Source organism: Mauremys reevesii, linkage group 24, assembly GCF_016161935.1.
Source record: "Mauremys reevesii isolate NIE-2019 linkage group 24, ASM1616193v1, whole genome shotgun sequence".
Classification (NCBI taxonomy): domain Eukaryota; kingdom Metazoa; phylum Chordata; order Testudines; family Geoemydidae; genus Mauremys; species Mauremys reevesii.
The window spans coordinates 21,957,338-21,977,972 of NC_052646.1; the positions used below are offsets into that span (position 1 = coordinate 21,957,338).

The window sequence follows — 20,635 nt, forward strand, 5'->3', positions numbered from 1 at the left end:
GGGTACGTCTCACTAAGGGAGCCTGACGCAGGGTTGCTGGATGGGGTGAGGCCAGGCCCAGGCCAGCCTGGCCCTCCTGGCTCTGAGATGCCTGGCTCCATGGGGGTTTCTGCAACATGGCAACTTGAAAGCCGCCCCCCCACCCCCACAAAATGAAACGGCCTGGCTGAGTTGCGGCAAAGCAGCCGGCGCTCCCAGCTGCTTGTGCATAATGCATGGGGCTGTGTGTAATTCTGGGTTCTCCCTGGAGAGCAGCGGGAAGGGGAATTTGCAGGCTGGAGAACTGGGAGGTGGGGGGGTTCTGCACCCCCCCCCCCCAAGCCTTGTGCTCAGGAACAGAACCCAGGAGTCCTGGCTCCCAGCCCCCCCCCCCTCTAACCCACTAGACCCCACTCCCTTCTCAGAGCTGGGAATGGGACCCAGGAGTCCCCACGCCAAGGGTAGAAGCCTGTTCCCAGCCCGTCACGCTCATGCAATGAACCCCTCCTCCCCCGCCCCCGGCAGCCACACTCAGTGTAGCGGGGCTGGGGGGGGGGGGTGTCCCACCTCGTCCAGCGCCTGGTGCTGGGCCCACAGACTGGATAGTATCAGAGGGGGAGCCGTGTTAGTCTGGATCGCCGCAGAACTGTATCATGTTGGTGGGGGTGGCAGGGCAGAAAGAGAGTCCCCGAGATAGGACAGACGTTTCTTCTGGCTGAGTGTGTGGCTGGATAGATTGACGGGATTGCTGGGTGGGTTGGGGTACCGCGGTTGTGGCCCCATGTGGCAGGTAGGGGTTTAGACAGCTTACAGTCCTTTTCCCTTGGTAGAGAGGTGAAGGGAGTGATGTAGATCTCCTGTCTTATTGCAGTGAAGTCCGTTTGAAAGCTCATGCTGCTGTTAGTCCATAAGGGGCCACGGGATTCTTTGCTGCTTTTACAGACTGGATAGTGCGGCCCGGCAGCGCCACCTGGTGGGCTCCTGAGGGCGGGGCCAGAGTGAGCAGCTGGGACCCTGGGGGCTGGGGGTGCCTGGCCCAATGGGTCAGGGGCTAGGGCTGGGAGGGGGACAGGGGCTGGCCTGAGGGGGGGGGGCTGGGGGGCACTGGAGGGTGGGTGAGGTTAGGGGCAGGTCTGTGATGCTGGGGCTGTGGAGGGGATGCAGGATCCTGAGGAAGGTTCCTTCATGCCCACGGGACGCCCTGGGGGGCCACATAGAGGCCAGGGGGGTGACAGCCCCTCCCCCGCTCACACCCCCTCTTCCTTTCTCTCCTAGCCCAGCCCAACATGGCTGGCGCGGGCACCACGGGGGGCATCATCGGCGGCATCATTGCTGCCATCGTGGCCGTGGCTGTGGTGGCCACTGGGGTCCTGATTTTCCGCCAGCAGCAGAAAAATCGCACAGAGCAGGACAACGAGGAGTGAGCGACTCGGGGCTCGGCGAGCAGGGCGGGTCTGGGGTGCAGGGGTTGGGGTTTGGGAACAGGGCGGGTCTGGGGGTGCAGGGGTCAGGGTTTGGGGTTCAGGGAACAGGGCAGTGTTTGGGGGTGCAGGGGTTGGGGTTTGGGGAACAGGCGGGTCTGGGGTGCAGGGGTCAGGGTTTGGGGGTTCAGGGAACAGGGCAGTGTTTGGGGTGCAGGGGTGGGGGTTGGGGCAACAGGGCGGGTCTGGGGGTGCAGGGGTCAGGGTTTGGGGGTTCAGGGAACAGGGCGGGTCTGGGGGTGCAGGGGTCAGGGTTTGGGGGTTCAGGGAACAGGGTGGGTCTGGGGGTGCAGGGGTCAGGGTTTGGGGGTTCAGGGAACAGGGCAGGTCTGGGGTGCAGGGGTCAGGGTTTGGGGGTTCAGGGAACAGGGTGGGTCGGGGGGTGCAGGGGTCAGGGTTTGGGGGTTCAGGGAACAGGGCAGGTCTGGGGTGCAGGGGTCAGGGTTTGGGGGTTCAGGGAACAGGGCAGTGTTTGGGGGTGCAGGGGTTGGGGTTTGAGGGGAACATAGTGGTGTCTGGAGGTACAGGGCTCAGGGTTTGGAGAACGGCAGTGTCTGGGGGTGCAGGGGTCAGGGTTTGGGGAACAGGGCAGTGTTTGGGGGTGCAGGGGTTGGGGTTTGAGGGGAACATAGTGGTGTCTGGAGGTACAGGGCTCAGGGTTTGGAGAACAGGGCAGTGTCTGGGGGTGCAGAGGTCAGGGTTTGAGGGTTTGGGGAACAGGGCGGTGTTTGGGGGTGCAGGGGTCAGGGTTTGAGAGTTTGGGGAACACGATGGTTTCTGGGGGTGCAGGGGTCAGGGTTTGAGGTTTTGGGGAACATGGTGGTGTCTGGGGGTGCAGGGGTCAGGGTTTGAGGGTTTGGGGAACACGGTGATTTCTGAGGGTGCAGGGGTCAGGGTTTGAGGGTTCGGGGAACACAATGGTTTCTGGGGGTGCAGGAGTCAGGGTTTGAGGGTTCGGGGAACATGGTGTCTGGGGGTGCAGGGTTTGGGGAACAGGGCAGTATCTGTGGGCACAGGGGTTGGGGCTCGGCAAACAGGGTGGTGTCTGGGGGCATAGGGTTTGGGGTTCAGGGAACAAGGCAGTGTCTGGGGGTGCTGGGGTCAGGGAACAGGGCAAAATGGGGACCGAAGGGTCGGCGTTCGGCGAACAGAGGAGGGTCTGGGGTGCAGGGGTTGGGGTTCAGGGAACAGGGCAGTGTCTGTGGGTGCAGGGGTTGGGGTTTGGGGAACAGGGCAATGTCTGGGGGTGCAGGGGTTGGGGAAAAGGGTGATGTCTGGGGGTACAGGAGTCGGGGTTTGGGCAGGAAGATCAGGGGAGGGGGCTCGGAGAGCGTCCGAGAATCAGAGCTTGGGGGATGGAATCTGGGAGTCAGAGGTATAGGGGGGTTTGGGGGTTCTGAGGGGTGGAGGAGGAGAGGGGGTGGAAGTGAAGAAGGGGAGGGGGTCAGTGTGAGGGAAGGGTGATGAGGGTCAGGAAGGAAATTTGGGAAGGGGTTCAGGGACATGCTTTCCCCTCCCTGCCCTGACCCACACTAACCCCTCTGCCTCCGTCTCCCCCACCCCCCAGCCTGGATGGGCCTCCAGCCTACAAGCCGCCCCCGCCCCAGAAGAAGATTGAGGACCCTGAGGGGGTAGGTGCCACATCTCTGCTACCTCCAGGGAGCAGGGGGGATGTATCTAGCGGGGAGCAGGGTGGGGGCTGGGAGGCAGGACTCCTGGGTTCTCTCCCCTGCTCGGATGAGCAGCCCAGCACACTGCTGGCTCTGGCCTGGTTCAATGTGTCTGGTTCATTCCAGGTCTCTAATCCCCCCGAGGCTGAGAACATCCCACTGAAAGCTGCCTACTTCGAGCCCAGCATTGCAGCAGATCCCACAGAGCCGGTAATTACTGGGACAGGGTGCAGGGTCTTGGGGAGGGGGGTCAGGTGCCCAATCCTCTCAACTAGGATTACCCCTGACAAGAACAACCAGGTCGGATTGGAAACTCCTCTGGGAATCTCTGCCCCAGCTCTAACCAAAACATCCCTCTCCCCTTTCAGAGCTGGGGACAGAACCCAGGAGTTCTGGCTCACAGCCCCCACTGCTCTGACCCACCAGACCCCACTCCCCTCTCAGCGCCAGGGAGAGAATCCAGGAGTCCTGGATCCCAGACACCCCCCACCCCTGCTCTAACCACAAGACCCCACTCTCCTCCAAAAGTCAGGGATAGAACCCCGGAGTCCTAGCTTCCAGCCCCTCTACTCTAACCCACTAGACTCCACTTCCCGCCCATAGCTGAGCATAAAACCCAGGAGTCCTGGCTCCCAGCCCCCACTGCTCTAACCCACTAGTCCATCCATCTGTCTGTGAGCCCAGAGGATCCCTTAGGGGTCGGTGACCCTGCTGCCCACCCCATCTGTCTTTCCATCCATCCATCCATCTTGCAGGACCTACCACGGTACCATGAGCTGCCTACGCTGGAGGACAAGGAGCCAGCGGCAACCAGGGGGCTCAGCCTGGAGGACGAATACCTGGACCAGATTAACCCAATCTATGATGCCCTGTCCTTCGCCTCTGGGGAGGGTGCCCCTGAGCAGGGATTCATTATGTCCCGGGCCTTGTACGTCTGACAGCCTGGCACAAATGGACACGTGTCTCCCTGGATAGACAGACAGCTCCTTTCCCCACTCCCTGCGGCTCCTCCGGCCCTGTACTTGAGACCCCAACTAGGTGCTCCCTAGGGTTTTGGGGAAGTTCTCTGGCCTGTTATATGGGACATCAGGCTAGATGATCCCAATGGGCCCTTGAAATCTTAGTCCCCACCCTCACCACTCCCTGGGATCCCCAGTCTCGGAGAGACACATGGCTCTCTGGACAGCTGTACAGCTCCCTGCCTCACCCCCACTGCTCTCTGAGCCATGTATGTCTGAGATTGCCCCACCCAGTTGGACACAGGGGGCCCCCTTGAGACACCTGGCTCTGCCCACAGCTCCCTGGACTGACACTGGTGCCTGGCTCACCACCCCAACTGGCTCCTGTCCTGCCCTCAGCAGGTCTGGGGGTCTGGCCTAAGGGGCAAAGCAGGGTGTTGGGGCCTGAGAGGGGTCTGGAGGCCTCAGTGCCAGAAGTCTGGATTTGCCCAAGGTCAGGACTCATCCTCCCCCTCTCCATGCCAGGGGAACGATCTCTCCTTGCCTTGTGTCTGAGCCATGATTTTTTTTTTTTTAAAAAACTTTTTTTTCCTTTTTTTTTTCTTTTTTTTAACTAATATATAAAACATCGTTTTAAAAAATGAGCAACGAGGCCCCGGGGGGGGCGGGGAGATAGAGAAACTAGAGGGGAGGGAGAGGAGGGAGGCAGGAGCAGAGCAGGCAGCATTCAGATGGAAGGAGAGGGGGACTGCAGGCAGGGCGCAGGGTGAGCCGCTCACTCTGCCTCTGCTGCTGCCCTGCCCTCCCAAAAAAAAAAAAACAACAAAAACAAAAACCCCCCCCCCCCCGAGTCCAGGCGAGCAGGCAGGCAGTGGGGAGCTCTGGGGGGCTTCTCCGGGAGGAGCCCAGCCAGCAGCGCCCAGGAGCCACCTCACCTCCGTCCTCCTCCCCCCCCCCCCCCCAGATTCAGTTGCCACTGCTCCCCATGGGTGGGAGGCAGCATCTTCCCCTGGCCAGGCATGAGGGTGACTGGAGCTACTGTAGGAGCAGCTCCCTGCTGCTGCTGCTGCTAGCAGGAGGGGGTAGGGGAGTAGAGTCGCTGTGGGGCTGGTTCCCTGTCCACACACCGGTGGGTCAGTCCATTCACTGCTGCGAGGAGCTGCCATTTATTGCAAGGAGCAAGTGTGGGGAGGATGCAACCCCAGCCTGGAGTCTCTACATGAATTTCATCATTGGCCCAGACAGGATCCCTGCCTCAGGGACTCCCCAGCCCAGCTGGGTCGGGGGCCCTGCCATCAGCTCCTCCTCCCTCCTGCTTCTGAGCCCTGTCCCGGTCCCTGCTGTACAGCCACCTTCCATGGGGGATCTGATAATGTGAAGGGGTTTTTGTGTTACTAACTTGATTGTCTCTAAATAAGGCTGCTGCTTTCTCCCTCCACACGGGTGTCAAATTAGAGATGGGGGGTTAGCAGCTTCTTTTTGTGCCTTTGCAGACACCCTGAGTGAACAGGGTGATTAGTGCCTTTGATACCACTACTGAGCGACTGGGTTTGGGGTTTTAGCGGCTGCACTGGTGCCTTTGGAACCACTACTGAGCAAATGGGCCTGGAGCTTTAGCTGCTGCCCTGGTGCCTTCAGAACCACTACTGACCGACTGGGTTTGGGGTTTTAGCGGCTGCCTTCGATACCACTACTGAGCGACTGGGTTTGGGGTTTTAGCGGCTGCAGTGGTGCCTTCGGAACCACTACTGAGCAAATGGGCCTGGAGCTTTAGTTGCTGCCCTGGTGCCTTCAGAACCACTACTGACCGACTGGGTTTGGGGTTTTAGCGGCTGCCTTCGATACCACTACTGAGCGACTGGGTTTGGGGTTTTAGCGGCTGCAGTGGTGCCTTCGGAACCACTACTGAGCAAATGGGCCTGGAGCTTTAGTTGCTGCCCTGGTGCCTTCAGAACCACTACTGAGCGACTGGGTTTGGGGTTTTAGCGGCTGCCTTCGATACCACTACTGAGCGACTGGGTTTGGGGTTTTAGCGGCTGCCTTCAATACCACTACTGACCGACTGGGTTTGGACTGGGATTTTGTTTTTTGTATTTGCTGTTTCTTAAAATAAATATTTCTAAACCAGTGCTGGTGGCATTTCTCCCTCTTTGGCTGGGAACAGCCACAAGAGTTGCTGTCTTGGGGGAGGGGGAGAGCAGCAGGGAAGGCCTTGAAACTGACATCCAAGGGAGGGGGTAGCTATAGGTGGCTGGATGCTGCTGGGGGTGAACCTAAAATCCAGTGTCCCTCTGGAGGACTCCCTATGAATATTATGTGGAGGGGCTGGACACTGCCATGCTCTGGGGGGGAGGGGCTGCTGCACCTTGCTGTTTTAGGGCTCTGAGGGGGAGCTTGTACACTGCCGTCATCTGGGGAGGGGGCCCTGCCATCCGGGGGAGGGCAGGGGCTGGACAATGACAGTCTCTGGGAGTCCCTGGGGGCTGAACACTGCTATCGTTGGGGGTGGGGAGCCAGACATGGCTATTCCTGGGGAGCCTGGACACTGCCAGCCTCGGGAGGGGGTGGGGGCTGGACAATGACAGTCTCTGGGAGTCCCAGGGGCTGAACACTGCTATCGGGGAGGGGAGCCTGGACACTGCCAATTTCCTGGGGAGGGAGGCCTGGACACTGCCATTCCCGGGGGGGCAGGGGGAGGGGCTGGACGCTGCCAGCCTCGGGGGGGGGGCGGGGGGGCTGGACAATGACAGTCTCTGGGAGTCCCAGGGGGCTGAACACTGCTATCCTTGGGGGGAGGGGGGGAGCTAGACATGGCTATTCCATGGGGGAGCCTGGACACTGCCAATTTCCTGGGGGAGGGGAGGCCTGGACACTGCCATTCCCGGGGGGCGGGGGGAGGGGCTGGACGCTGCCAGCCTCTGGGGGGGACACTAGAATCCAGGCCCCGGGAGGTTCCCTCACTCCCGCCCCGATACCTATGGGGGGCCCTGGAAACGGCTCCCTTTCGGGGGGCGGGGCGGTATTTGGCTCCGCCTACAAAATGGCGACACCAGAGCCCGCACGCCCCCGCGGACTCTGGCTGCCGCGGTGCATGCTGGGACCATGCCGGCGCCCTGACCTTGCGGCCGCACCGTGCAACCGAACCTGCTGCCCTCGGGCCCCGCCTCTGGGGGGGCGGCCAATCAGGGGCAGCTCCTGGGCCTGGCCTCGCCTCCTATGGACTCCAGCCAACGGGAAGGCGGCCTGGGGAAGGGGCAAGGCACGGTGACACAGTGGCCAATAGAGATGTGATATCACGGGGAGGGGCGGGACACACCCAGGTCTGTCCAATAGCGATGGCTCATGGGGGCGGGACCCGTGGAGACTCTACCCAATGACGATCCATCATATGCCGGAACAGGCGGGACATGGAGGGGCAACAGTCCATGAGGTCAGGGAATTCCGGAAGAGAGGGGAGCTTTAGCCACCCTTAGCCAATGGATATACACGATAGAGGCGGAAGGGGCGGAGTCTAGGTCAGAGCTGGCCAATGGCGGCGTAGAGGAGGCGGGGCTTAGGCAGCGGTGCAGGCGGGTTCGGGTGTCTCCCGGCTCCGGCTCCTGCTGCCGCCGCCTCGTGAGTCTGGGGCCAGGCGGGAATCAGGCCAGGCGGGCGCTGGAGGGGCGGTGTCGGAGAGGGGGCGGGATAGGCGGCCCCCGGGAAGGTACCGGAGGGGCGATGGGGGGTCGCGGGGCAGGTGAACTCGGGGGGGATTGAGGGGCGCGGGGCAGGTGAACTCGGGGGTCGCGGGGCAGGTGAACTCGGGGGGATCGAGGGCGCGGGGCAGGTGAACTGGGGGTCGCGAGGCAGGTGAACTCGGGGGATCGAGGGGCAGGTGAACTCGGGGGATCGAGGGCGCGGGGCAGGTGAACTCGCGGGGGTCGCGGGGCAGGTGAACTCGGGGGGGATTGAGGGGCGCGGGGCAGGTGAACTCGGGGGGGGGGATCGAGGGCGCAGGGCAGGTGAACTCGGGGGGGGGATCGAGGGGCAGGTGAACTCGGGGGGGGGATCGAGGGGCGCGGGGCAGGTGAACTCGGGGGGGGGAGCGAGGGGCGCGGGGCGGGTGAACTAGGGGGATCGAGGGGCAGGTGAACTCGCAGGGGTCGCGGGGCAGGTGAACTCGCGGGGGATCGAGGGGCGCGGGGCAGGTGAACTCGGGGGGGGGATTGAGGGGCAGGTGAACTCGCGGGGGTCGAGGGGCAGGTGAACTCGGGGGGCGGGGGGTCGAGGGGCAGGTGAACTCGCGGGGCTCGCGGGGCAGGTGAACTCAGGGGGGATCGAGGGGTGCGGGGCAGATGAACTTGGGGGGGGTGTCGAGGGCCAGGTGGGGTCACGGTTAAGGCAGGGGGACCCTGGCAGTGTCTGGGGAGCAGGAAGCTGTTGGAACACGCCAGGGGGCATCAAACGGGATTGGCTGTTAGTGGGATAGATACACCCATGGGGGGTATTGGGGTGTTGCAATAGTCAGACCCCGATGGGGGCAGGGTGGGTGATGTGGGCCATGGGAAGCCAGTGTCAATAAGGGTATTGTGGCAAATGTCTCTGGAGCTTGGGGGTGTTGTGGGCAGGTGAACCCTGTTTGGGGAGGGGGTATTGAGGTTGACAGTCTCAGGAGGGAATATTGGAGGGTGGGGGTCAGATGGAGCTGGGGATACATGGAGACCAGTATCAGGGCAGACTGGGGGAGGTATCAGTTTGGGGTGCATATCCTGGACAGATGGGGTAGTATGGATTGGGGGGTATTCAGGGCATGGGAGGTATATTGAGAGGTATCTGGTGCTGCACACCCCTTCTCAACACTGCTCTCTGTTCTCTCCACAGCCCCCCACCATGGGTAACGTCCTGGCTGCCAGCTCCCCCACACCCTCCCCCACCATGCCGAGTCCTGGATCTGGGCTGGTGTCAGTGCCTCCTGGCTTCACCATGCCCCCTGTCAGCGGGCTGGGCCCTCCTGCGCAGGAGCAGCCGGAGGAGAAGGGGGATCGGCTGCCCAACCCAGGCACCTTTGAGGAATGTCACCGCAAGTGCAAAGGTGAAAGCCTAGCACCCATTGTCTGCGCATGCACACACACACAACACCTCAGTCCTGGCACCTTCAAGGAATGTTACCCCAAGTGCAGCAACCTCAGCCAGGTGAACAGGTCCCTGGGGGAGCGGGGAGGATACCAGGCTGGACAGCCCAAGGGTCTGACTGTGGGAAGGGAGTTACCAGCAGGCTGCAGGGGCCCATTGGGTGAAGGCGTGCTGGGCTGGATGGGCTCAGTTCTGACTCTCGCAGTCTCTTCCCCAGAATTGTTCCCCATCCAGATGGAAGGTGTGAAACTGACACTGAATAAAGGTCTTAGCAACCATTTCCAGGTAAGGGCTGTGCCCTCTGGTGAGGCAGGGTTTGGGGTGGAGATTGAAGGGGGCGAGGCTGTAGCCCAGGAGGATTTGGGAGCTGAGGGGGCTGGGCAGAGGCATGCCCACTAAGGGGGGCGGGGGTGCAGATTGAGGGCAGCCGGCTTCAGCAATGTTACTGAGTATATTCTGCAAGCCAAGCAGTAAACGTGGTGGGGGCACGTGACCCCAAATCTCCTGATCCCATGTGTCGCGTCTGGGGCTGGGTGAGGTTGTGGGTTGGTGCTTTCTGTGTGAGGTACTTATCTGGCGCCCTTCATCGCTGTATCTGACCCCTTGCAGTCTAGTGCATTCATCCCCATGCGTCCTGGGAGGCAAGCAAGGTGACTGTCTGCATGTGAGATGGGAGCCAAGGCCCAGAGAGATGCAGTCACTTTAGGGACCTGAACCCGGGTCTCCCATGCCGGCGTCCCTGGGCTGCCCTACCCTCTGGCTGCAGGAATAGAACCATGGGGCTAGAAGGGATGTCGTCTAGTGCAGGGGTTCTCAACCTTTTTCTTTCTGAGGCCCCCCCGACAGGCTATAAAAATTCCATGGCCCATCTGTGCCACAACCACTGTTTTTCTGCCTATAAAAGCCGGGGCCGGCATCAGGGGGCTGCAAGCAGGGCAGTTGTCCTGGGTCCCATGCCACAGGGGGCCCCCTGAAGCTAAGTTGCTCGAGCTTCGACTTTCTGTCCTGGGCCCCAAGAAGTCTGAAGCCGTCCCTGCTTGGCGGACACCCTGAAACCAGCTCGCGGCCGCGCAGTGGGTCCCAGACCCCTGGCTGAGAACCACTAGTCTAGTGTAACCCCTGCCAAGATGCAGGATTTGGTGGGCCCTGCTTACTCTGCCTGCTCTCCCCAGGTGAATCACAGCGTCGCTCTCAGCTCTGTGGGCGACTCCAACTACCACTTCGGGGTCACCTATGTGGGCACCAAGCAGCTCAGCCCCACAGAGGGGAGTGGGGGGTGGGTGGGCTTAGCCGTCCGGGAGCCAGTGCTGGGGTGGGGTGGGGGCAGTGTGTGTTTGGGGGAGAGTTGTTAATCTGGACGTGGGGGTTGGGGCTGTCGATTCAGACCGTGGGGGCGAGGCAGGCGGCTCTGGGTGGGTGGGGCAGTGTGTGTTTGGGGGGAGAGTTGTTAATCTGGACGTGGGGGTTGGGGCTGTCGATTCAGACAGTGGGGGCGAGGCAGGCGGCTCTGGGTTGGGGGGGCCGTGTGGGTTTGGGGGGAGAGTTGTTAATCTGGACGGGGGGGTTGGGGCTGTCGATTCAGACAGTGGGGCGAGGCAGGAGGCTCTGGGTGGGGGCAGTGTGTGTTTGGGGAGAGTTGTTAATCTGGACGTGGGGTGGGGGCGGTCGATTCAGACAGTGGGGGCGAGGCAGGCGGCTCTGGGTGGGAGTGGGGCAGTGTGTGTTTGGGGGGAGAGTTGTTAAGCTGGACGTGGGGGTTGGGGCTGTCGATTCAGACAGTGGCGAAGTTTGGGGCGAGGCAGGCGGCTCTGGGTGGGGGGGGCAGTGTGTGTTTGGGGGGAGAGTTGTTAATCTGGACGTGGGGGTTGGGGCTGTCGATTCAGACAGTGGGGGCGAGGCAGGCGGCTCTGGGTTGGGGGGGCAGTGTGTGTTTGGGGGGAGAGTTGTTAATCTGGACGTGGGGGTTGGGGCTGTCGATTCAGACAGTGGGGAAGTTTGGGGCGAGGCAGGCGGCTCTGGGTGGGGGTGGGGCAGAGGGATGCTGTTGCCCTGATATGGGCTGGGGCTGTTACTCGACTATATTTCACCCCCTTGTGCCCCTTCCAGGCCTTCCCGGTGCTGGTGGGCGACATGGACAACAGTGGCAGCCTCAATGCCCAGATCATCCACCAGCTCTCGACCCGGCTGCGCTCCAAGGTGGCCTTCCAGGTACGCTGCGCACCGTGGGTCCTTCTCTGAGCCCTCCCCTTCACGTACGTGTGTGTGTGCCCATCTGTGTGCCCCCCCTGCCACCCCCCAGCACACGCACACCCCCCACAGGTCCTTCTCTCAGCCCACCCCTTCATGTACACGTGTGTGTGTGTGTCAGAGCATCTGTGTGTTCCCCCCGTGGGGCCTTCTCTCAGCCCACTCCTTCATGGGTGTGTGTGTGTGTCAGAGCATCTGTGTGTTCCCCCAACACACGCACCCTCCCACAGGTCCTTCTCTCAGCCCGCCCCTTCACGGGGGGGTGTGTGTGTGAGAGAGAGAGTGAGAAAGCATCTGTGTATTCCCCCCCACCCCCCGTGGATCCTTATATCAGCCCGCCCCTTCACGGGTGTGTTTGTCAGAGCATCTTTGCCCCCCCGCCAACACACGCACACACCCCACGGGTCCTTCTCTCAGCCCGTCCCTTCACATGCGTGTGTGTGTGTGTGTGTGTGAAAGCGTTGTCTGTGTATTCCCTCCTCCCCGCCCTGTGGATCCTTATCTCAGCCTGCCCCGTTGCGAGGTGCATATGGGTTTGTGGATGTCAGAGCATCTGTGTATTCTCCTCACAGTTTAAGGTAGCGGTGTTACCTGGTAAAAGGTAGCGGGGATGTCAGTGGCGGATTTAGAGTTAGTGGGGCCCTGTGCACAGCTTCATTTTGAGGGGACCCAGCCAAGAGAGGGAACATTCTCTCTTATCTCCCCCCCCCTTTTTCATTTATTTTTTTCTTCATCCTTCTCCTATATTATAACTAATAGGAAGTAAATGAAAATAAAGTGAGGTAGCTTGATTGGGCCAGGAGGTTGGGGTGCAGGAAGGGGTGCGGGGATCGGGCTCTGGGAGGGAGTTTGGGTGCACGCTTGAGGCAGGGGGTTGGCGTGTGGGAGGGGTCGGGGGGGGCGGCGCTTACCTTGGGCAGGGCGGCTCCCAAAGCAACTGACACACTCCTCTGGCAGCGGCTCCTAGGCAGGGGGGCCAGGGGAATCTGTGCGCCACTGCCTGCAGGTGTGGCCCTGCAGCTCCCATTGGCTGCAGTTCCTGGGAGTGAAAGGAGGGAGGCAGTGTGGGCAGGGAGCCACCTTAGCCCTGCTGCACTGCTGCTGGCACATTTCTGTGTGCCCCTGGTCGGGGGGGTGGGGGCTGCAGGTCTCTGTGTGCTGGCGGGGGCAGGATGCAGAGCCACCTCCTCCCCCTGCTGACCAGGGGCACGCAAAGACGTGCCAGCAGCCGGGCGCTTCCGGGAGCGGCGTGGGGCCACTGGCCACAGAATGCAGGCAGCCTGTGGTTTGTCCTGCATTGTGGGTACCCCCCATCATTGAGGGCCCCATGCCACCACACTCTTTCTTTCATGGTAAATCCGCCTCTGGGGGATGTGCCTCCTGGGGGTTGCCCCAGTCTCATCATGTCCCCCCCACTCTCATTCCAGACACAGCAGTCCAAGTTCGTGAACTGGCAGGTGGATGGAGAGTATCGGGGGGAGGATTTCACGGCGGCAGTGACGCTGGGAAACCCCGACATCCTGGTGGGCTCAGGTGAGAGCCCCATTCCCACCTCTGAAGCCCCTGCTCTGAAATTCTACCCAGTCTCTGCAGTCCCCCACCAGCTTGGCTCCTGCCTCCCCTTCTCCATTCACAGCCCCTGACTCCTCCACTTCCCCTCCCTCCACCTCCCCAACCTGGCCCCTGCCTACATCACCACTAGTCTGAACCCTGCCCCTTGTAACCTCCTGGGCCCCGCCCCAGCTGACCAGTCTCTCTTCGCAGGGATCCTGGTAGCCCATTACCTACAGAGCATCACGCCCTGCCTGGCGCTGGGCGGCGAGCTGGTCTATCACCGCCGGCCAGGAGAGGAGGGCACCGTCATGTCTCTGGCTGGGAAATACACAGGTACTTGGGGGATGGGGGCAGGATGCAGACAGCAGCCAGGACTCCGGGGTTATATCCCGAGCTCCAGCAGGGGAGTGGGGTGTAGTGAGTTAGAGCAGGGGGACTGGGAGTCGAGACTCCTGGGTTCTCTTCCCTAGCTCAGGGCTTTGGCGGGGGCCCCACTCGGACACTCACCCACTCTTCCCTCCTCCCCACAGCACCGAACTGGATTGGGACCTTGACGGTGGGGCAAGCAGGGGCCCATGCAACCTACTACCATAAAGCCAATGACCAGGTATGTGGTGCTCAGAGGCTCCCGTTCCCATCTGGCTCCCCCTTTGGCGTGAGGGCGGGGCTTTGGCTCCCAGTCTGGGAGCAAGGGGTGGGGGCAGGTGCCGTGTGGAGCGCTAGGTAGAACTGAGCTGCTGGGGTGCACAGCTGAGAGCCTGGGCAGGCGAGGGAGTGGGGGTGTCCTGCCCCAGGAACAGTCGATGCTGCTCCAGATTGTCTGCAAGCCTGGAGGCTGCCATCCCATTGGGGAAGGCTGGGGGCTGGGACTGGGTGGCGAGGGCTGGGATTACTTTGGGGGTGGGTGGTCCGGGATAGTGGTTGGGGCGGGTGGGGTCCCATGGGGGAGGGGTGGAAGCCGGGGGGGTGGGGCCCCGTGGCGGAGGGGCGGAAGCCGGGGGGATGGGGTCCCGTGGGGGAGGGGTGGAAGCCAGGGGCTGGGGTCCTACTGGCGATTGGCAGCTCTGCCTGCCAGACTCTCCCTGCTCCCCTCAGCTGCAGGTGGGGGTGGAGTTTGAGGCCAGCACGCGCATGCAGGACACGAGCGTCTCCTTTGGCTACCAGCTTGACTTGCCCAAGGCCAACCTGCTCTTCAAAGGTACCGCGGCCCCGGGCTGCCCCCCCCCCCCCCCCGTGCCCCGGGCTGCCCTTCCCCCGCTGTGCCCCAGCCTCTCCCAGTGCCACTAACGCTGCTCTCTGCCCCGGGCTGCCCTTCCCCCCCCCCTGTGCCCCGCGCCCCAGCCTCTCCCAGTGCCACTAACGCTGCCCTGCGCCCCGGGCTGCCCTTCCCCCCCGCGCCCCAGCCTGCCCTTCCCCACCCCGTGCCCCAGCGTCTCCCAGTGCCACTAACGCTGCCCTGCGCCCGGGCTGCCCTTCCCCGCGCCCCAGCCTGCCTTTCCCCTGTGCCCCAGCCTCTCCCAGTGTCACTAACGCTGCCCGCGCCCGGGCTGCCCTTCCCCACCGCGCCCGGCTGCCCTTCCCCACCGGCTGCCCTTCCCCACCCCCGCCCCAGCGTCTCCCAGTGCCACTAACGCTGCTCTCTGCCCTGGGCTGCTCTTCCCCGCGCCCCAGCCTCTCCCAGTGCTACTAACGCTGCCCTGCGCCCGGGCTGCCCTTCCCCCGCGCCCCAGCCTGCCCTTCCCCCCTGTGCCCCAGCCTCTCCCAGTGCCACTAACTCCGCTCTCTGCCGCAGGCTCTGTGGACAGTAATTGGATCGTGGGTGCGGTGCTGGAGAAGAAGCTGCTGCCGCTGCCCCTGACGCTGGCCATGGGGGCCTTCCTGAACCACCGCAAGAACAAGTTCCAGTGCGGCTTCGGCCTCACCATTGGCTAGAGCCCTCTCCTCCTCCTCCAGCAGCCCTCCTGCCCCCAGTCCCAGTGTCCCCCCCCCAGTCTGCCCTGCGGTTTGAGCTGCCCTGGGACCCTTTGCCCCACCCACCCGCACTGGTGCTGCCCAGTTCAGCCCTGGAGTGTGGGGCTCCAGCCCCTTTACTGCCCCATGCAGGCAGCTCCCCCGAGGGCCCCGGGATAGGTCCTGACAGAGCCCAGGGGTCTGATCCCCAGGGCGAGCCCCTTAGTTTGGCGGATCTGGCACTGTCCTGTCCCAGTCCCCTTGTCTGCTCCTCGGGACAGGTCCCTGGGGGCTGCTGAGCCCCCAACACGAGGTTCGACCCTCCATCCCCAGGGGTGCTGGAAAATGGGGAGCTGCCTGGGGCAGGGTCAGTGGCTGCTGGGGCGCTGAGGAGGTGCCTGGCCGCCATATCCCAGCAGCCCCTGGTGGGAGGGCAGGCGCAACCCTCCCTGCCTCGGGGCGGGGACCCAGTGTCTTGGACTTGGGGCTGCGGGCTGTCCTGGGACAGCAGGTAGGGAGGGTGCGTGGGAATCCAGTGACAGGATAACCTCCCACCTGATTCCCTGTGCTGACATCCTTCCTCACCAGAGGGCGCTGTGACCTCAGGAACGGCCCTGCCCCTGGAGCAGCGGGACGGGGGCTGGCTCTGTCCTGGGGCTGGGGTCGCTGGGCCTGTTGCACTGAGCGGGGGTCGGGGCTGGGTGGGTCTCGCCCTCAGCTGGTGGGGGTACACTGACCCTGCAGCTGCCCGCCAGGAGGGGTTGGATCCCTCCCCAAAGCCGCCCCCATCTCGGTGCAGCTGTGGGGAGATTCTCCCTCTCTCTGTGCCATTTACACCCCTCCCTTGCATCGCTGGGGTACCAGTGGCTCTGCAGCCTCTCACCTCACACCCCAGGGAGCTGTGGGGCAGACTCTATGCCTGGGCTGATGGGGCCACAACCTCTGGCTGCTGCACCCCAGCTTCCCTGCTCAGTCCTACCCCGCCCCTCCCAGCTGATACTGATCCAGAGAGACACAAGGGACCTATGGAGTGCTCTCTGCACCCCCACGGATTGGGGGTCTGTGTCTGTGCCCCCCTGACAGGAGGAGCAGCAGTTTGGGGGGCCCTGCCTGCATCCCATCCCCACCCAGCAGCACTGAGGAAGGCCAGCGCTTTGAGGGAGGGGTCCTGTCAGCCCCCCAAGCAGCACCAGGCGGAGCAGCAGATGGGGCGGGCGGGGGGTGTCCCAGCAGCACCTGGAGGAGCAGTGGATTGGTGGGTCCCTCTTAGCCCCACCAGCAGCACCAGGAGGAGCAGCAGATTGGGGCGGATCCCCAGCAGCACTAGGAGCAACAGCAGATTGGGGCGGATCCCCAGCAGCTCCCCCCCCAGCAGCACCAGGAGGAGCAGCGGATGCGGAGGGTGTCCCAGCAGCACCTGGAGGAGCAGTAGTGCACTGGGGGATCCTTCTTAGCCCCACCAGGAGGAGCAGCAGATTGGGGGGATCCCCAGCAGCACCAGGAGGAGCAGTGGATTGAGGGATCCTCAGCAGCACCAGGAGGAGCAACGGTTTGGGGAATCCCAGGAGCACCTGGAGGAGCAGTGGATTGGTGGGTCCCTCTCAGCCCCCCCACCAGTACCAGGAGGAGCAGCAGATCGGGGGATCCCACCACTACCAGGACAAGCGGTGGATTGGGGGTTCCTCCACCCTGCCATTAGAGAGACTGCATGTAAATCATGTTTATAAGTTATGGGAACTGAAGGATCTTTTATAGAGAACCTCAAAACAGCGCCCCCTCCCCCCATGACATTGGAAATGTCCAGTCTGAATAAACCTCCCAGCACTGGGCACCATCTTCAACTCCTTCTGTCTCACAAAGGGGGGGGTGAAGCACTGCTGAAGACCTCCCCCTCCCTTGGGGGGGGGGGGGGTTGCTGAGTCTTGAGTATGAACCCCCCCAAACCCCTTGAGACATGGGCCCGAGGAGGGGCGGGCTGTGGAGTAGAGGTGGGGGTGGGGTGATAAGGAGAGCCTGGGGTGGGGGGGAGCCTGGACAGGGAGTGTGAAGGGGGAGGGTTGGGGAGGGGGGATTGGGATCTGGGGGGCAGTAGTAGGAGAGGAAGCCCAAGGAGGTGGGAACCAGGTCCAGTGTCCTTTTTGGAGGCCCAAAGGCTGGTATATCTGGCCCCAGCGCCCCATGGCAGGGATCCTCGTGGAAACGCGCCTGGGAGCGCGCACACCCTGGCTAATCGTGGACGCAGGCTTTGGGACAGAGTCCTGGGGAGTAGGGGCGGGGCATCGATGAGACTGATACTGGCCACCATGTCCAGTTCTGGCGCTCATGCTGCCCATAGGGGTTGGAGGAGAACCCCCCAAACAAGCTGAGAGCTAAGCCAGCGGCCCCCAGCGAAGGGCTGTGGAGTTCTGCAAGGAGAAGGCTGGGCTAGAAGGATCGAGCTGAGGCCAGGGGTTTGGCCAGCAGTGGGCTGTCCAGGCTCGCTGGCGAGGGCCTGGAGCTGGGGGAAAAGGCTAGAGCAAGGGGAAACCTCTCCTGGGGAGAAGTCGTCACGGGGGGGTTCTGAATCCAGATGGGAGCAGCGTGTGAGCAGTCTGCTCTGGCTCAGCCAGGTGCTGGCGTTGCTGGGGGGGAAGCGTCTGCCTGGGTTGTACAGGGGTTCTCAGCCTGGTGGGTCAATGCGCCTGTCTGGACTGGCTGCCGTACAGCAAGGACTGCATGGCAATAGGGCTGGGGCACAGGAACTCGGAGAGCAGAGGGGTCAGTGTGATGGGACTGTGCACCCCAGTGGTGAGGCTGGGAGGCAGCATTGGCAGGGCAAGCGATTCACCTATTGCTAGCGAGCGAAAAGTGCTGACGCTTGGCTCCCATGGGGCAGGTGAGAGCCACCCTCCAGCAAGGGTCGTGCTGCCATTTGGGACTGAGCCCTGGGTTTCTATCAGTCATGTCTGTAGCCGAGGCCAGGCTGCTCCATGGCACAGGGCTTTCTTGCCATCTCCTGGGGCTGCCACAGTTCCTTGTCGACCAGACTGGCCCTGAGAGTGGTGAGGCTTGGAGAGGGGAAGGGTTGCATGAGAGGGCAGCAGGTAGTGCTAGGAATGGAGGGGTGCACAGGTTTAAAGGGGAGTCTGGTGGTGGAGGATTGAAGCACATGGAGACCAGGGCCCCTGCAGGCTGGGCTCCCAGCACAATGGGCTCAGGGGCTGGATTTTATTACAAGGAATTTTTTAAAATGTATTTAATCAAAACCCCTTTTCCTGGCATGAGGTGCTTAGAATCCCCCACCCAGCTGTTGAAGCAAATGATTGGGGTGCTGCAGTCCTGCCCCAGGAATGGTACCACCTTAGCGCAGGGATTATGGCCAGGTTGCTGCATGCAGCAGAGATTCACCCCCTTCTCCCCGCCAGAATTGTGCAAGGAGCAGTGCAGAGCTGTTTTGCCATCAGAAGGGTGAGGAAGCTGGTGCTGCTGCCTTGAGCTTCCACGGCCCCGGTTTCCAGGCCGCCTCTCCCAAGTCCTGCCAGTGGCTCTCGGCAGCAGGGTAAGTGGCAGCACAAGGGGCAGAGCTTTGGTGTACGACCATTCCCAAGACCTGCCCTAGTGCTCCGATTGCATCTCCCCCCATTGGCTTCCAACTCCGCTTCCTGTCACAAGGTGAGGCTGTGGCCTGTCCCCACCCCAGAATTGGGTGCAGAGGGGTGACGAGGCGGAGGCATGGTGTGTGAGCGGATGGCCCTGACCAATGCCAGGCTTGATTGGTGGTTACCCCAAGAGTCCCTACACACGCTCTCCCGGTGCAGTGCTGGTGCCGGGCCCTGCAGCGATGACAAGCTGCATGAGGCAGGGCTAGGCTGAATGGGGGTTATGACTTTTTACTGGGGTGTCTCTCAGGGCCCAAGGCCCAGCCAGACTTTTCAAAGGGCTCTCAGCACGTCGGGTGCTGCACACATAAAATCCAACCCTTTGCCTAGCAAAACGTGGGGATTCCCAGCTGTCGCAGCCAGAAAGGACTGGCTAACCCAGGCTGCAGAATCCCCACCCTGCAGCTGCTCTTGCAGCCAGCTCAGTGACTGGCGCCACCTCCCCATTTTAAAGATTCCGAGTACTGGAGAACCTAACCCTAAGTCCCAGAAGAGCTATGTGGGATACTCAGCCCCCAGTGCAGGAGTCATCCTGACCCCACTAGAAATCAGCTTGACCCTGGAATCAGGCAGATTTCTATTCCTGCCAAAATGAAGGCCTGGGGTAGGCGACCTATGACATGTGTGCCGAATGTAGCATGTGAGCTGATTTTCAGTGGCAGTGACACTACCCACCTGGTTCATGGCCACCGGTCCGGGGGGCTCTGCATTTTAATTTATTTTTAAATGAAGCTTCTTAAACATTTTAAAGACCTTATTTACTTAACAAACAATAGTTCAGTTATATGTTATAGACGTGTTGAAAGAGACCTTCTAAAACGTTAAAACGTGTGACTGGCGTGCGAAACCTTAAATTAGAGTGAATAAATGAAGACTTGGCACAGCACTTCTGAAAGGTTGCTGACCCCTGCACTAGCCTAGCCCTGGCCAGCCCGTCCATCTGGGGAGTGAGCCAAACGTTTGGCCTCAATCACATCCTCTGGCAATGAGTTCCACAGTTAAACTAGGACAAGCCACTGTTCCATTTCCCCCCCAACACCCACACCCACACTCTGGTCTATCAGTCCTAAGAATGACCACACTGGGTCAGACCAAAGGCCCATCCAGCCCAGTGTCCTGTCTTCCGACAGTGGCCAGTGCCAGGTGGCCCAGAGGGAATGAACAGAACAGGGAACATGGAGTGACCCATCCCGTCGCCCATTCCCAGCTCCTGGCAAAGAGATGTTATGGCACCACCCCTGCCCATCCTGGCTAATAGCCATTGATGGACCTGTCCTCCATGAACTTATCTAGTTCTGTTTTGAACCCTGTTCAAAAAAGGCACTGGGGGTTTGCTGCAATCACAGCTAAGGGGCCTGGCCCTCAGGCCAAGCCCCTCATAGCGGCAGGCAAAGCCACAACTGGCACTAGCACCCTGGCCATGGTACCACGCCGGGCGGAGCGCCTTGGTACAAATTGCAGCTGGGCTGTGCACTGCAGACAGCAATGCCAAGGAGGCAGTGGGTGGGAGAACCTCTGGGAGGGCCGTGGAAACATGCTGCTGACAGGAGAGCAGTCACCCCACGCACCCGTCCAGTAACCACATCCTGTAACCAGCCAGCCTCGCTCCTCTTGGCGGGGCCGGGAAAGGGAAGTGAGAGGGGCACAGGGCAGCTGTGCAGTCCGCCCCCCTCCTCATGTCTGTATCTCTCCCTGCACTGCTGGCTCAGCCCAGCTCCCCAGAGCCAGCCGGCATCACAGCTCCTCCCTGCTGCAGCACTTTGACCCACTGAGCCTGGAGAACATGGCCCAGCCATGACTCCCCTGTGACCTGAGTGGGTAGCACGGGGAGGGAGGTTACTGGCGGGCAAAGCCCTGTATCCCTGCTCCAGGCTGGGGGTGGCATGTGCTGAGCCCTGAGTGAGGGCGGCTGGGCCCCGGCCCCACTGGGGTCACTGGGTGAGACTCAGCGCTGGGTCAGACAGTCTGTGATAAGCCAGGGCCAGCGCTGCGGCAGGAGAGGGGTGGCCAGGGCTAATGGGGGAAGGAGGAGACACTTGTATCAG

The 20,635-nt window shown here is 62.0% G+C and overlaps 2 protein-coding genes across 2 annotated transcripts in view; both read left to right on the plus strand.

The window, feature by feature from the left end:
* The window catches only part of NECTIN2 (nectin cell adhesion molecule 2), a 33,234-nt gene extending 28,587 nt beyond the window's left edge, over nt 1-4,647 (plus strand). Inside the window, exons 6-9 of the mRNA XM_039512878.1 lie at nt 1,255-1,399; nt 3,028-3,091; nt 3,257-3,340; nt 3,886-4,647. Of these exons, the coding sequence (XP_039368812.1) occupies nt 1,255-1,399; nt 3,028-3,091; nt 3,257-3,340; nt 3,886-4,068 (476 nt within the window). The 3' untranslated portion in view covers nt 4,069-4,647. The remainder of the gene's footprint in view (nt 1-1,254; nt 1,400-3,027; nt 3,092-3,256; nt 3,341-3,885) is intronic.
* A 2,995-nt stretch (nt 4,648-7,642) lies between these two features.
* On the plus strand, nt 7,643-15,065 carry TOMM40 (translocase of outer mitochondrial membrane 40). Its single transcript, XM_039513611.1, has 10 exons — nt 7,643-7,792; nt 8,950-9,160; nt 9,419-9,486; nt 10,374-10,466; nt 11,308-11,409; nt 12,876-12,981; nt 13,213-13,335; nt 13,533-13,609; nt 14,098-14,200; nt 14,795-15,065. The coding sequence occupies exons 2-10, from the start codon at nt 8,959-8,961 to the stop codon at nt 14,932-14,934; spliced, it is 1,014 nt and encodes a 337-aa protein (XP_039369545.1). The 5' UTR covers nt 7,643-7,792; nt 8,950-8,958; the 3' UTR covers nt 14,935-15,065.
* Nucleotides 15,066-20,635: the final 5,570 nt, after the last annotated feature.